Raw genomic sequence first — 12,550 nt, 5'->3', positions numbered from 1 at the left:
AGCCAGAATATGTTAGTGTAAACAATGCAATAATGTACAAGTACAAGTGTATACTGTAAACTCTACAGCTGTCATATCTGATATCACATATATCATACACTATCGGTCAAAAGTTTGGACTAACCTGTTTTTTCTTTATTTTCATGACTATTTACATTGTAGATTCTCACTGAAGGCATCAGAACTATGAATTAACACATATGAAACTAAAAAAGCAATCAGAGAGCGCAGACCCCCCCCCCCCCCCCGATCACCACCAAACTTTAATCATTTGTTCCTTGTGCCAGTATCAACATTTCCTGAAAATTTCATCCAAATCTGTTCATAACTTTTTGAGTTATCTTGCAAACAGACAGACCAACAAGGTAAGATAAGAGGTAATTATGTAGTTAAAAAAAGTGCGACATGACTCAAAGCATGTTTTATATTTTACATTCTTCAAAATAGCAACATTTTGCTTTTATTGCCGCTTTGCAAATTCTTGGCATTTTCTCAATGAGCTTCATGAGGTAGTCACCTGAAATGTTTTCCAAAAGTCTTGAAGGAGTTCCCAGTGATGCTGAACACTTGTTGGCCATCTGCGCTCCATCTCATGTCATTTTAATGAGAAGGTGAGTCCAAACTTTTGACTGGTAGTGTATATGCAACTTGCTCGCACATACAGTGGTGAAAAAAAATATTCAGACACCCCATGTATTTATGATATTGAAGAATCACTTCTAAGTCATCGAACTCTGAAATTAATTGAACTGGATATTTCAGCAAGATAATCCCCCTTGAAAGACGTCCAGGGCATGACATGTTAAAACTGTCAGATTTTTTTTTTTTTCTTAACAATAAACAAAAAAATAATAATAATAATAATTTGCATTTGCTCATGTCTGTCTGACACAGCCACAAGACATTTTCCACAAATGTTTCATGATAATATTTGAGATTGTGTAAAATTTGAAGGGTGTCTGAAAACTTTTTTCCACTACTTGTATGATAAAGACCAGTAATTTTTAAAATCCTGACAAATATGACAAACTTCTCCTCTGTTGTGCTGCTTGATATCTGCATCGGTAACCACCTAAACTTTATATTATTGTAAATTTGAACAATTTTAGCTTGTTTAGTTACTATACCTAGGGCATGGCTATTGTGTTTCATTTCAGTTACATTAAAAAAAACCTAAATGTGTCTAAAAACATAAAAATGAATAAAACTCCCACAACTTCAACTACTGCACCATTGAATCAGAGGCTGCAGGTTATTATGGGATGTGTAGAAGTAGAGCATCACCTGTCCTCCTTTGGGCTGGTACTTGATATTCTCCGTGGAGCCGATCTTGGACTTGACGTTCTTGAAGTCGGGCAGTGGCTGGTTGATGATGCGGAGCTGCTTGGGTGTGGTCGCGGGTGACTTGGGTGGGGTGCGAACCACAGCCACCTTCCTCTCTTGGGAAATCAAGCTGAGGGAGCGAGGGGTCCCAGGGGTCCGTGAAGACGACGAGTAGCTGGGAGGCGTCCCTGGGGTGATGGCGGTGGAGCCGGGGGTCCGAGGGGTGGAGTGGCCACTGCGAGCTGAACGTGAGCGTACCGTTTGTGTGACTACGAGGAACATAAGGATGAACGGTTAAGAGGCTGCAAAAGTTTGAGCAGTTTAGTCATCATCTAGACATTTAAAGGAGTGATATTTTGCTTTTTTAACCTGTTTAACCCTGACCATATTTTCAGGGGAAAAACGCCTAAAAAGACATACCCAAAGTAAATGAAGAATTACTTATAATACTTATAATAATAAGGTTCATATGGATGTTCTTGGTGTCTATGGACATTTAGAGACCTCACAGAATCTATTCCCATTGTCTAAAATATTGTATCTATTACTATACCTGAGTAAACTGTAACAAACTAAAAGAGAAATTAGAATTTTTTATCCTCGCCTGTTTTTTTTCGGCTGGATTGACGATGATATGCATAAATTAACTGCTCGTGTTGGAGATTTTTAATAGCATATATTTCACCCCATAAAGATTAAAAATCATGTTTGAACATTAAAGTTTGCACTAAAATACACTTTTGATGTACTTTTATTAACATTAGGGTCTAAACTTTGAGCAAAAGTTAAAAAAAGCACATCCATTGTCCTGATTTATTATATTTTTAGAGTAGATGAATATTAATATAATTTTTTCAGCCCGTGGGCGGGCTGATAGGGCTAAAGGGGTTAAATGGAATTATGCATTTTCAAACATTTCCCTGTGGTCTATATAAACTGTAAATGCTATGCTTGGGTCTGAATTCTTCATTAATTCAACTCCACAGGTCCATCTTCAACCTATTTCTGAGTAATGACACAAGACCAAGATTATTATTGTTAACAAAAACTAACTAAATGATGAAAAATAGAATTGAAAAAACATTTTTGTTAACTGAAATTAAAAAAAAAAAACTCCAATTAAAAGAAAAAAATATATAACTAACTGAAACTGTATTGTGTGCTTACAAAACTAACTAAAATGTGTAAAAATGATGGATAAAATTCCCTTTGTTTTTGTCTTTGAAAATGTGGGAATGATATGAAATCGATTTATTTTGCTCAAGGAATTTTAGCTGGCGGCACCATACAGCACTTCACGGTCCGTCACTTCTCAACACTTGTCATTTAGACTCGGTTTCTCGTCCCCACTCTACCTGGAAACATGGAGACTAAAGTTGCGAGAAAGCAGCAGAGTCCTGTCTGGAATTTCTTTGAATACGACGAAGATAAAAGATATGACCAAACTAAAACTAATACTAAAACTAAACTAAAACGAAGCATTTAGAAAAAACTAAATCTAATAAAAATATATAAAATAAGAAAAATAACTAAACCTAACTGAATTAGAGGGGAAAAAAGTCTAAACTAAATAAAACTAAACTTTAATGGCTAATCCAAAACTATTATAACCTTGCACCAGAAACGTAGTTTTGAGCACTGGCCCTTTAAATGCACATGAGCCACTTCATGCCCCACCCCCTCCAGGTTGTTGGCTGTGCTTTCTGTCCCATTCAGCCACTTGTGTTTGTTAATCCAACCAACAACTGAATATTTTAGGTAATCGGTTCGAAGTTTGGACATATTTTCAGTTTTTACTACAACCGCTGCTGTTGATAAACAATTGTGTCGTACTCAGAGAAATGTTCGTTGGAAATCTAGACCTTATATGTGCAAATGTTGTGACGTAACTAGTTATAAAACGTTAGAAATTAAGCAATAATTAAAACAGGTTGTAGAAATCAGCTCGATTTTTGCCCAAATGAATATAAAGATAGCTTTGCAGCACCTGGAGGGTTCAAATTCAAACTTTATGAACTATTAGGGTCCAAATACACAAATAAATGAACCAAAGACTAATAAAAGTGAGTTTAGCAAAATATGACCCCTTTAAGTGACATTCTTCTGATTTAATCCAGAAATCAGATTAACCCATAAAGACCCAAACGTTCATCACCAACTAAAACCATCTACGGATCTATACCGTTTAATATCCACTAATCCTATCAATTCATGTAAATGATTGGTGTAAAATACAGTTTGTCATCTTTTCATGGTCATCAGATATGACCCATTTGGACGTTCAGAGGCTCCGTAGTGGACATGGAAATACCGTCATCTTCTACAACATTGATTCACCAGTAAAACCCATGGAGTTGGATCAGTGACAATGGATGGACACACTGGGTTTATGTTCAGTTAATAATAGATTTTGTTGAAAAAGTCAAATTTTCTTAGTTTTTCTCTATCTTTGATATTATGCCAATCAACTTCAGTATGAGCTTTTATGAACATCTACATGATCAGTGAATTAAATATGGAAAAATATCAGATTTCCATTGAAAAAAAACACAAATTAAATAGGATAATATTACAATAAATGGTGATAAATAACTTAAGAAAGGTTAAATAGAGAGAAAAAATCCTTTGGAAACTGACACAAAAGTAGCACTGGGCCTTTATGGGTTAAAATTCACTCCTCCACATTGATGAAATGCTACTTCCTGTATTGGTAGTTTAAATAATAATCTGCAGAGGCTGAATGTTGATATCAGTGTCAATCAATGTGACAGAAAAATTACAACTTCATGAGGCGCCGTCAAGTCACTCCTCAGCCCAAAGTTTTGTATCAACAGAAATATATTTGATGACTGAAATGACTCACTGACTTCCCACTTGTTAAGAATACATTTTTAATATCACTTCAGCATCGTACAAAAGGTTCCCAGGAAGTGATTGACGATATCAGAATGAATTATGCATGGATAATCCTCTACCTGTCATACTGGGGGCCCGTCCTGTCCTGTGCTCTGCCCTCATCTCAGCGCGAAAAGCTACAGGAGGCAAAAAAGTAAAAGAACAAAGAGTTTAGTTAAAGGGATGACAATAGAATAGAATAGAATAGAATCTGAAAAGGACTCTAATTCATGAAAAAATGTAAGGCTGTGTATCATTTGATTTGTATTTGATGATTTGCAATTTGATTTGTATTTTTGTTGTTTTTACTTTAGTTTATTATTTCAGTTATATTGCATTTTAAATTCTTTTTTCTTCTTTTTTTTTTTGTTTATTCCCAGGGAGGTATTCACACAAGCCTTTTTTGGCTTCTATTTTCTCCTGCACAATGATGTTAGTTGTTTGAATGTTGTTCTTGTTTAATTTTTTTAAATAGAATAGAATAGAATAGAATAGAATAGAATAGAATAGAATAGAATAGAATAGAATAGAATAGAATACCAGGTGTTTGTACTAATACTTAAAGGTTAACCGTGTATACTGTATATGTGAACTAATGCTATGTAATATGTGGGTGTAGCCTTAATTTTTTTAATGTTTCTAATTTTATGAATGCTGGCACTTTACGTCTTACACAGGGACAACAGTTGAAAAAATAGCTTTTTGCTAATACTGGCACGTTTACAGAAATGTTCATTAATGTATACTGTCCCTGCTAAATAAACAAACAAATAAAATAAATAAAAATAAAAATAGAACAGAATAGAATAGAATAGAATAGAATAGAATAGAATAGAATAGAATAGAATAGAATAGAGTAGAATAGAATCTGAAAAGGACTCTAATTCATGAAAAAATGTAAGGCTGTATATCATTTGATTTGTAATTTGGTTTGTATTTTTATTGTTTTTACTTTAGTTTATTATTTCAGTTAGTATTTTTAATTCTTTTTTCTCTTTTTTTTCCTGTGTATTGTTTATTTCCAGGGAGGTATTCACATAAGCCTTTTTTGGCTTCTATTTTCTCCTGCACAATGATGTTAGTTGTTTGAATGTTGTTGTTGTTTAATTTTTTTCTTGCTGTTTAATCATGTGCAAATAAATAAAACAATAGAATAGAATAGAATAGAATAGAATATTTCAGTGACAGGATTGTCCACAGTAACATGTATTAATATACACTAAAAGGCAAAAAGAAAGTTGTCAAAATAAGTCTAAAGGATAGATTCAGTCTCACATGGCTGAATATAGTGAAAATGGACTAATAGTAAGTAGAGAATGATGACAAAAAAGGATTTTTGCCTCATAATAGTGAGAAAAAAGCCTTAGGATGATTTTCATATTATCCACTGCCTTAAAGACTTGAAGACTAAGGGTCAAATCCACTAGAGGTTTGCACAGCTTTTGTATACGAGACAAACGATTGCAATTAATATAGCAAAGGATGGAATTCACTGCAAACTGCAACATCAAGCAAGTGCTGCTATGAAGCGTCTGTGCCAGTGTTTTTCAACCTTGAAATTTCTAGTAATTAATTAAAATTTAAAAAATTACTAGTAAAATGTTTTTTAATGATTCGGTATATATCTCATTATAATTAAAACACCACACACATGTCCTCATGACAAACAAGTTCAAATAAAGTGCAGGATATAATATCTGAGACGGCATATCTTGATTGACCCCATTATGTGACTTTCAAATGTTCATTGTGGCCGGCTTCATAATTCACAGTTTGAGTTATTATTTGTTCAGTATTAATTGTCAGCCTTGTAAATCCAAGCTGGACTGACTGTACATATCCTGACCAAGGAAAATCAAATTCTCACTTTGTGCAGTAATCTACACCTGGCTTTTCTGCCTCCGTCCATAATAATATACATTATATAGACTAAATGTCATCTAAAATTAACGTTTATTTGCAACATAGTACAGCAAACTATTACATGATCAAAAACAAATAAATTTTAGCAAAAAAAAAAAATGTCTGGGGTCACCAGATATTTGTGATGTTAAAATGGGGTCACAAGCCGAAAAAGGTTGGGAACCACTGGTCTATGCCATTTGTATCAATGTAAATTAGGGCATTTTCGTGTGTTTTTCCACAAAATTGGCCCCTTTGTATGCACAAAAGCCAATTCCAATCTGGTTTTATACTTCCTCAGATACTGTGTGCAAACATACTCATGACTCTCCATTGCTGTTTATTCAAAGTATTTGTGAGGCTTGAATGATATCAAATTAATACTTAATAATATTAAAGCTAAAATCTTCAAACATTGATTTGGATCAAGTGGGTCTGAGTTTATCTCTGAGCTTCTGCAACTCACAAAATCTTTTGGGAATATGTCCTTAAAAAGACCAGACTGTGGCAATGCCGGACATTATTGGCCAGTGCAAGTCATTCTTTGTGGATATCGTCCAGATATACTGGTAAAGCTTCAGTGTGTAATCTTAGGGTGGGTCTAAAAATGAGGATCTACTATTAGTATAACCTCCCTCATAGTGGCCACAACAAACATGAAAAACACAAAAATCAGAAAAGAGCCAGTGTTTGGTTTGTCTGTTCTGAACTTTTGGTTGAAGAGAAAATAAGTGTGGTCCATTCTTAAACATGGGAGTGAAAAAGCATCTTAAAACTGCAGTCTACCCATTATAAAAGAGAAAAAAAAAAGTCTGCTCTGATTTTTACTTTCAGGTCAAATATTACACACCAATGAAAACAGAAGTGTGTCCAGTAATACCCTGTAAACCACACACACTGGACTTTTAAGTGAGTTTATTAGAGGAACTGTAGCCTACATGTGGGTCTGCGGGGAGCTGTGGAACCAGAGCTGGTTATGGAGGTCGAACTCTCCTCGTGATCGTGGTATCCACGGCGACTCAGTATCGACGCTGGTCGTGGCGCAGTGGACCTCTTGGCAGGGCTCCGTGACCCACCATCCTGTTGAGACACGGACGCTTAGGCCTTTAAAACTGACACAGCCGACTGGTTTAGACAAACACAAAAATATGACAAGAACACCTCCAGTCAAATGTTTGGACTCACGCTGCTTAGTCCGTGCTTGGTCCTAGCGCAGGTTTCTGTCGTGATAGTGATCCTTTATTATGTCTGGTGCACTGGCAATGACTGAGGAGGGATTATTTTATGTACAGTTTGTTGTTTGCTCTGTTTTGCTCTGTTTTGTTCTGTTTTTTTTTTTTCCTCTATGGTGCTAGCTGCAATTGATTTACACCCATGCTTACTTAAGATTTCTTTAAGGACCATTCAGCACTGCACTTGTATTATATTGAGCAAATGTCAATAAAAAAGATCTTGATTAAAAAAAAAAAAAAAAGTCTGGACTCACCTGTTTTTTCTTTATTTTCATGACTATTTACATTGTAGATTCTCACTGAAGGTTCAAAACTATGAATTAACACACTAAACAGGCACAGAGGATGGCTTCATCAATTCTTAATAATGACTCCCATCCTTTACGAGGTGAATTTCAGCTCCTTTCCTCTGGACGGAGGTTTCTAGTCCCAAGGTGCAGGACAGAGCGTTATAAAAACAGCTTTGTTCCTGTTGCTGTCACTGAGCTCAATAAGAAATAGTGACATTGCACTTTATTAGCTTATTTTAGTTATTTATCCTTTTTCTTTGCTCTATTTATTATTATTGTGACTTCTAATTTTTAAATTTTATGTTCTTATCCTGGTTTTTATCCCTGACTGTTTTAATCTTCTCTGGGTTTTTATTATGTTTTATTGCATCTTGTTTTTATTTATTTGATCTTATTTATTTATTTTATTCTTTTACTTATCCATGCTGCTATACTGTTGATTGGTGGAACTCTGAGTACTTTTTGTCCTGTCTGTAAGCTCGATCAAGTACCTGTCTAACATGTTCAATATATGTCTTGCTGTAATGCCAAAGAAATCACCTCAACTGCAAAACAAATCTACCCACGGGTATAAATAAAGTAACCTTGAACCTTGATATGGAATTATGTAGTTAAAAAAAGTGTGACATTACTCAAAGCATGTTTTATATCTTAGATCAGGGGTGTCAAACTCATTTTGGTTCAGGGGCCATATTTAGCCCAATTTGATCTCAAGTGGGCCAGACCAGTAAAATAATGACTTAATAATCTATAAACAATGACAAATCCAAGTTTTTCTTTTTGTTTTAATACAAAAACCCCCCAATTAAATTATGAAAATATTTATATTTTACAAAAATGATGTGAATAACCTGAAAAAACAGATATTTCATTTGAAAAATTAGTGCATTTTTAACAATATTATGCCTCGACTTATTATTTATACATGTGCATTTATACACAGTGTTCCATAAATGTTTGGTAACAGGCAGAATATTGTTAAAATTTAGGAGTTTGGAAATAAAATTTGAACAATTTCTACAATATTACATCTGTTATTATTAACACAACTACAGATCACAGTGGCTCCATAAATGTACAAAACATTTAGTAACAGACAGAATATTGTTAAAATTGCACATTTGGGGTTGTTCATCTTTGTTTATATTTATGTATTTATTTGCATTTTTATTGTGAAAGAATAGTTTTGTAAATGTAAATATTTTCACAGTGTAATCTGATTTTTTTTCACTTAAATATTTTCCACATAATTCCTCCCAAACAAAACTTGTAGTTGTCATTATTTATGGGTTATTGTGTTGTTATTTTTACTGGAGATCACATTGGTCTGTGTGTGAAACCTGAACCAAAATGATTTTGACAGCCTTGACTGTTCAGGTTAATTTTTGCACTTTCGGAATGGAACCTTTGGCGGGCCGGATTTGGCCCCTGGGCCGCGTGTTTGACACCCCTGTTTTAGATTCTTCAAAAGAGCCACATTTTGCTTTTATTGCTGCTGTGCACATTCTTGGCATTCTCTAGATGAGCTTCATGAGGTAGTCACCTGAAATGTTTCCAAAAGTCTTGAAGGAGTTCCCAGTGTTGCTGAACACTTGTTGGCCGTCTGCGCTCCATCTCATGTCATTTAAATGAGAAGGTGAGTCCAAACTTTTGACTGGTAGTGTATATTTATACAGTGTGAACAAATGAGATAGTCATTTTCTTCCCAGAACTGCTCCTTTTGTCTCATTCACATACCTTGAAGATGACTTTCTGTAATTTTGGGGAGCCTTGAGGCTCTGCTGAGGATGGATGAGGTCTATCTAATGAGGCAGCCAGTCTGGATATGGAGGTGGGGATCTTTGTTAGTGGTAAACGATGGGCATGGCACTGAGATGATGTAACGATCAATCCCAGTAGGTGAGTAGCACAGCACCAAAACACAGGACACAGAGTTACAACAGAGTGATGAAAGTAACTTTACTCCATCATGCATCTGATGTCTTCTTTTTTTTTGGTCATGAGGAGTGAAACATTTACATCAGATCAAGTAGTTAATCTTTGCACATCAAGATGAATCATGCATTCTTTGTAAACAGAGATCCGTACATAGAACAAAATGAAACATGGTCATGCAAGTAATCAGCAGCAGCAGGTTTACACTTATCAAACATAGAAATAAGTGTTGTATCGAGGATGGATAAAACAAAAATGAATTTTAATGCAGGCTTCCAAATAGACTTACAACATGTCATTACTTATGTTGTAATGGCATGGCATTTAATATATGCAGTGTCTGCTTTATTTTAGACACAATAACTGTCATTACTGCGGTGGAGGAGTAAAATGGAGTCACGACCAGTGCTGCTGGAGAAATGTCACAGGGTGATTTAACACCCACACAGTAAACTCTAAATGAATCTGTCTTGTCTACTTGTGCAAAAAGCCTATTAAATAAAGCAACAATGGGAAAATATTTTTTTTAAGAGCGAAAAGTAACCATAGTGGATAATACTTTTAAATACTAACACAGTTTAACTCAGAATAGTGTAAGTGGAGAAATACAATGTATAATTTATCATGCAGGGATTAGGAGAAACAGGAGTTGCTTTAACCAGTATGCATTTATCTCAGTAGATTATTAGGGTTCTCCGGGAGTCACGAGAGAAAATACGCGACAGAAATCTAAACTCTAGTGTTAATTATTCTGCCTAATTAATGTGGTGTTTGTTCTGTCACTGTCTGCACTAAGATGCATCAGGCATTTTGAGTAGCTTCATAACGGCAGCAAGAGAAAACATCCCAAGATTAGTTTAATCATTAATATGCCTTAACCCATAAAGACCCAGTGCTACTTCTGTGGCAGTTCCCACATGAATTTTCCTTTAGAGTTAACATTTCTTAAACGATTTATTACCAGATATTATAATATTATCCTCTGTATTTTGTGTTTTTTCAGTGAAAATCATTTATTTTCCTGTATTTGATTTCCTGATCATGTTGATGTTTATGGTTAAAGTTGAGAGTTACTATGTTAAAAAACTAAGACAATGGAAAAAAGTGACGTTTTAAGCAAAGATATCAATAACTGAACACAAAAATAAGCATCTCCATCCACTGTTATTGATCCAACTGTATGGGTTTTACTAGTGAATGAATGTTACTGAAAATGACATTAATCTCTTTTCCATTGGACATCTGCGCAAAACTTTACCAATATTTACTAAATGTCGAAAAAACAGAAGTGCGTAATGTCGTTTTTTCCATTAAATCACAAATGCGATGATTTGTTTATTATCGCGAGATGACACGAGAAGTCATTCCATAAACATGGCGACGAACGTAAATACGGTGTTGATTTACAGATATATTCATTATTATTATATATTACTCCTCTGTCTCGTACTAAATTAAAAAATGATTGGGTTTCCTGGTGTGTCCAAACATACCGCGACATGTTTCTTCTTCTTCTTCGCTTGTTGTAACATCAACATCCATTTTTTTAACTCACCTGACTCTGGTTGCGAAATAAGCTCTTTCCATTGCAGTTTTGCATGATATAAAATTTGCACTACACCTGAAAAACTACCACTTGCCAGCACAACAATTTTTAATCGAAAAATGAGACTTTTGGTGAAATTGTAATTTTTCCATTGGGTAAATTTTTATGCGCAAGTTATATTTGCGCAATTTGAGGGTCAATAGAAAAGCGACTAAAGTTTCCACATTCATTATGGAGCCTCTGAACATCCAAATGGGTCTTATCAGATGACCATGAAAAGATGAGAAACTGTATTTTACACCAATTATTTACATGTTTTGATAGGATTAATGGACCAGAAGTTATTAAACATTTTAGATCAGTAGATGATTTTGGTTGCCAGCTACTTTTTGGGTCTTTATGGGTTAATCTGGAGTTAAACTGTCTGTGTCTACCAACTTCTCAATGCTAGGATTCTTATTACCACCAAAACGATTACAGATCTAATTTTAAAAAGTGTAGTTTTCTGCAAAACGTTTCCTTGTTTTATTATTTTATGTAGCTGTTCTGGAGCAAAATCCATTTGGCAATTCACTTTGTTTTCCAGTCACTGAATGTGGCTTTTCTCTGAGTGGTTTTGGTGCCTGAAGTCATGCCATTTTAGGCTGACGCAGGAAACTTACCGATGCTCTGTCGCGAGACTGTCTGGCAACACTGAGAGGTTGACGACCATCTGGTAATGCCTCTGAGAGAGAAAGATACAGTGAGAGGCACATCAACATTAGAAGTGAGATCCTTTCCATGTCCTACTTTTAAAGGCTAATTTGCATCCATTTATATCCATGCTCTGTTAAGCTCAAAAACGCAACTTTATTTTAGCCAAATCTGGCATCTTAAGCTATATGACAAATCGAATGTGCTGTGGGAGCAGGTTGCTGCCCATCTGAAAGCACTCGTGTGCAAAGATTTGGCAGGATATCACAGAGAATAGGGATTTTGAATTACATAAGGCAACCCTGGAAAATAACCTAATTGGGGCAATGCAGCACTATACTGAGCTTTCATCATCACACACAGAATCCAGTACGTCAGGGGAAAATGAAGTGCAAACTGCCTCTGGGACGAAGGAGCGTTACAGAGTCATTATAGCATCAAGTCCATAGAACAAAACCATGGAATTACTAGTTGCTTAGCAACAATAGGCTGTAAAATCGTTGACTGGATATGTACTTGTCTGGGAGATCAAAAAGGTCATGAGGATGTTATAGGCCTCTGAGAACAAACATACTGGTAGTTAAAATCAAACAAGGTATAAAATGTCACAAAAAAATATCATATGAAAGAGTCACATTTAAATATGACAGAGCAGCAGGACATGAGCTTTTCAATGATGGAAATAAAAATATGAAAAGATGCTTCATGGGAGAAAAAGTAACACCAGCTGGAAG

The 12,550-nt window shown here is 35.1% G+C and overlaps 1 protein-coding gene across 1 annotated transcript in view; it reads right to left on the bottom strand.

Moving 5' to 3' along the window:
• Positions 1-12,550, bottom strand: part of map2 (microtubule-associated protein 2) — a 222,421-nt gene that overhangs the window by 32,313 nt on the left and 177,558 nt on the right. Inside the window, exons 13-17 of the mRNA XM_030125520.1 lie at positions 11,786-11,847; positions 9,380-9,511; positions 7,059-7,200; positions 4,299-4,355; positions 1,285-1,592 (exon numbers count right to left, since the gene is read on the bottom strand). Coding sequence (XP_029981380.1) covers positions 1,285-1,592; positions 4,299-4,355; positions 7,059-7,200; positions 9,380-9,511; positions 11,786-11,847 — 701 coding nt within the window. The remainder of the gene's footprint in view (positions 1-1,284; positions 1,593-4,298; positions 4,356-7,058; positions 7,201-9,379; positions 9,512-11,785; positions 11,848-12,550) is intronic.

The sequence above is a fragment of the Sphaeramia orbicularis genome, chromosome 21, assembly GCF_902148855.1.
Source record: "Sphaeramia orbicularis chromosome 21, fSphaOr1.1, whole genome shotgun sequence".
Lineage (NCBI taxonomy): Eukaryota > Metazoa > Chordata > Actinopteri > Kurtiformes > Apogonidae > Sphaeramia > Sphaeramia orbicularis.
This window is presented reverse-complemented; position numbering and strand designations above follow the sequence as displayed.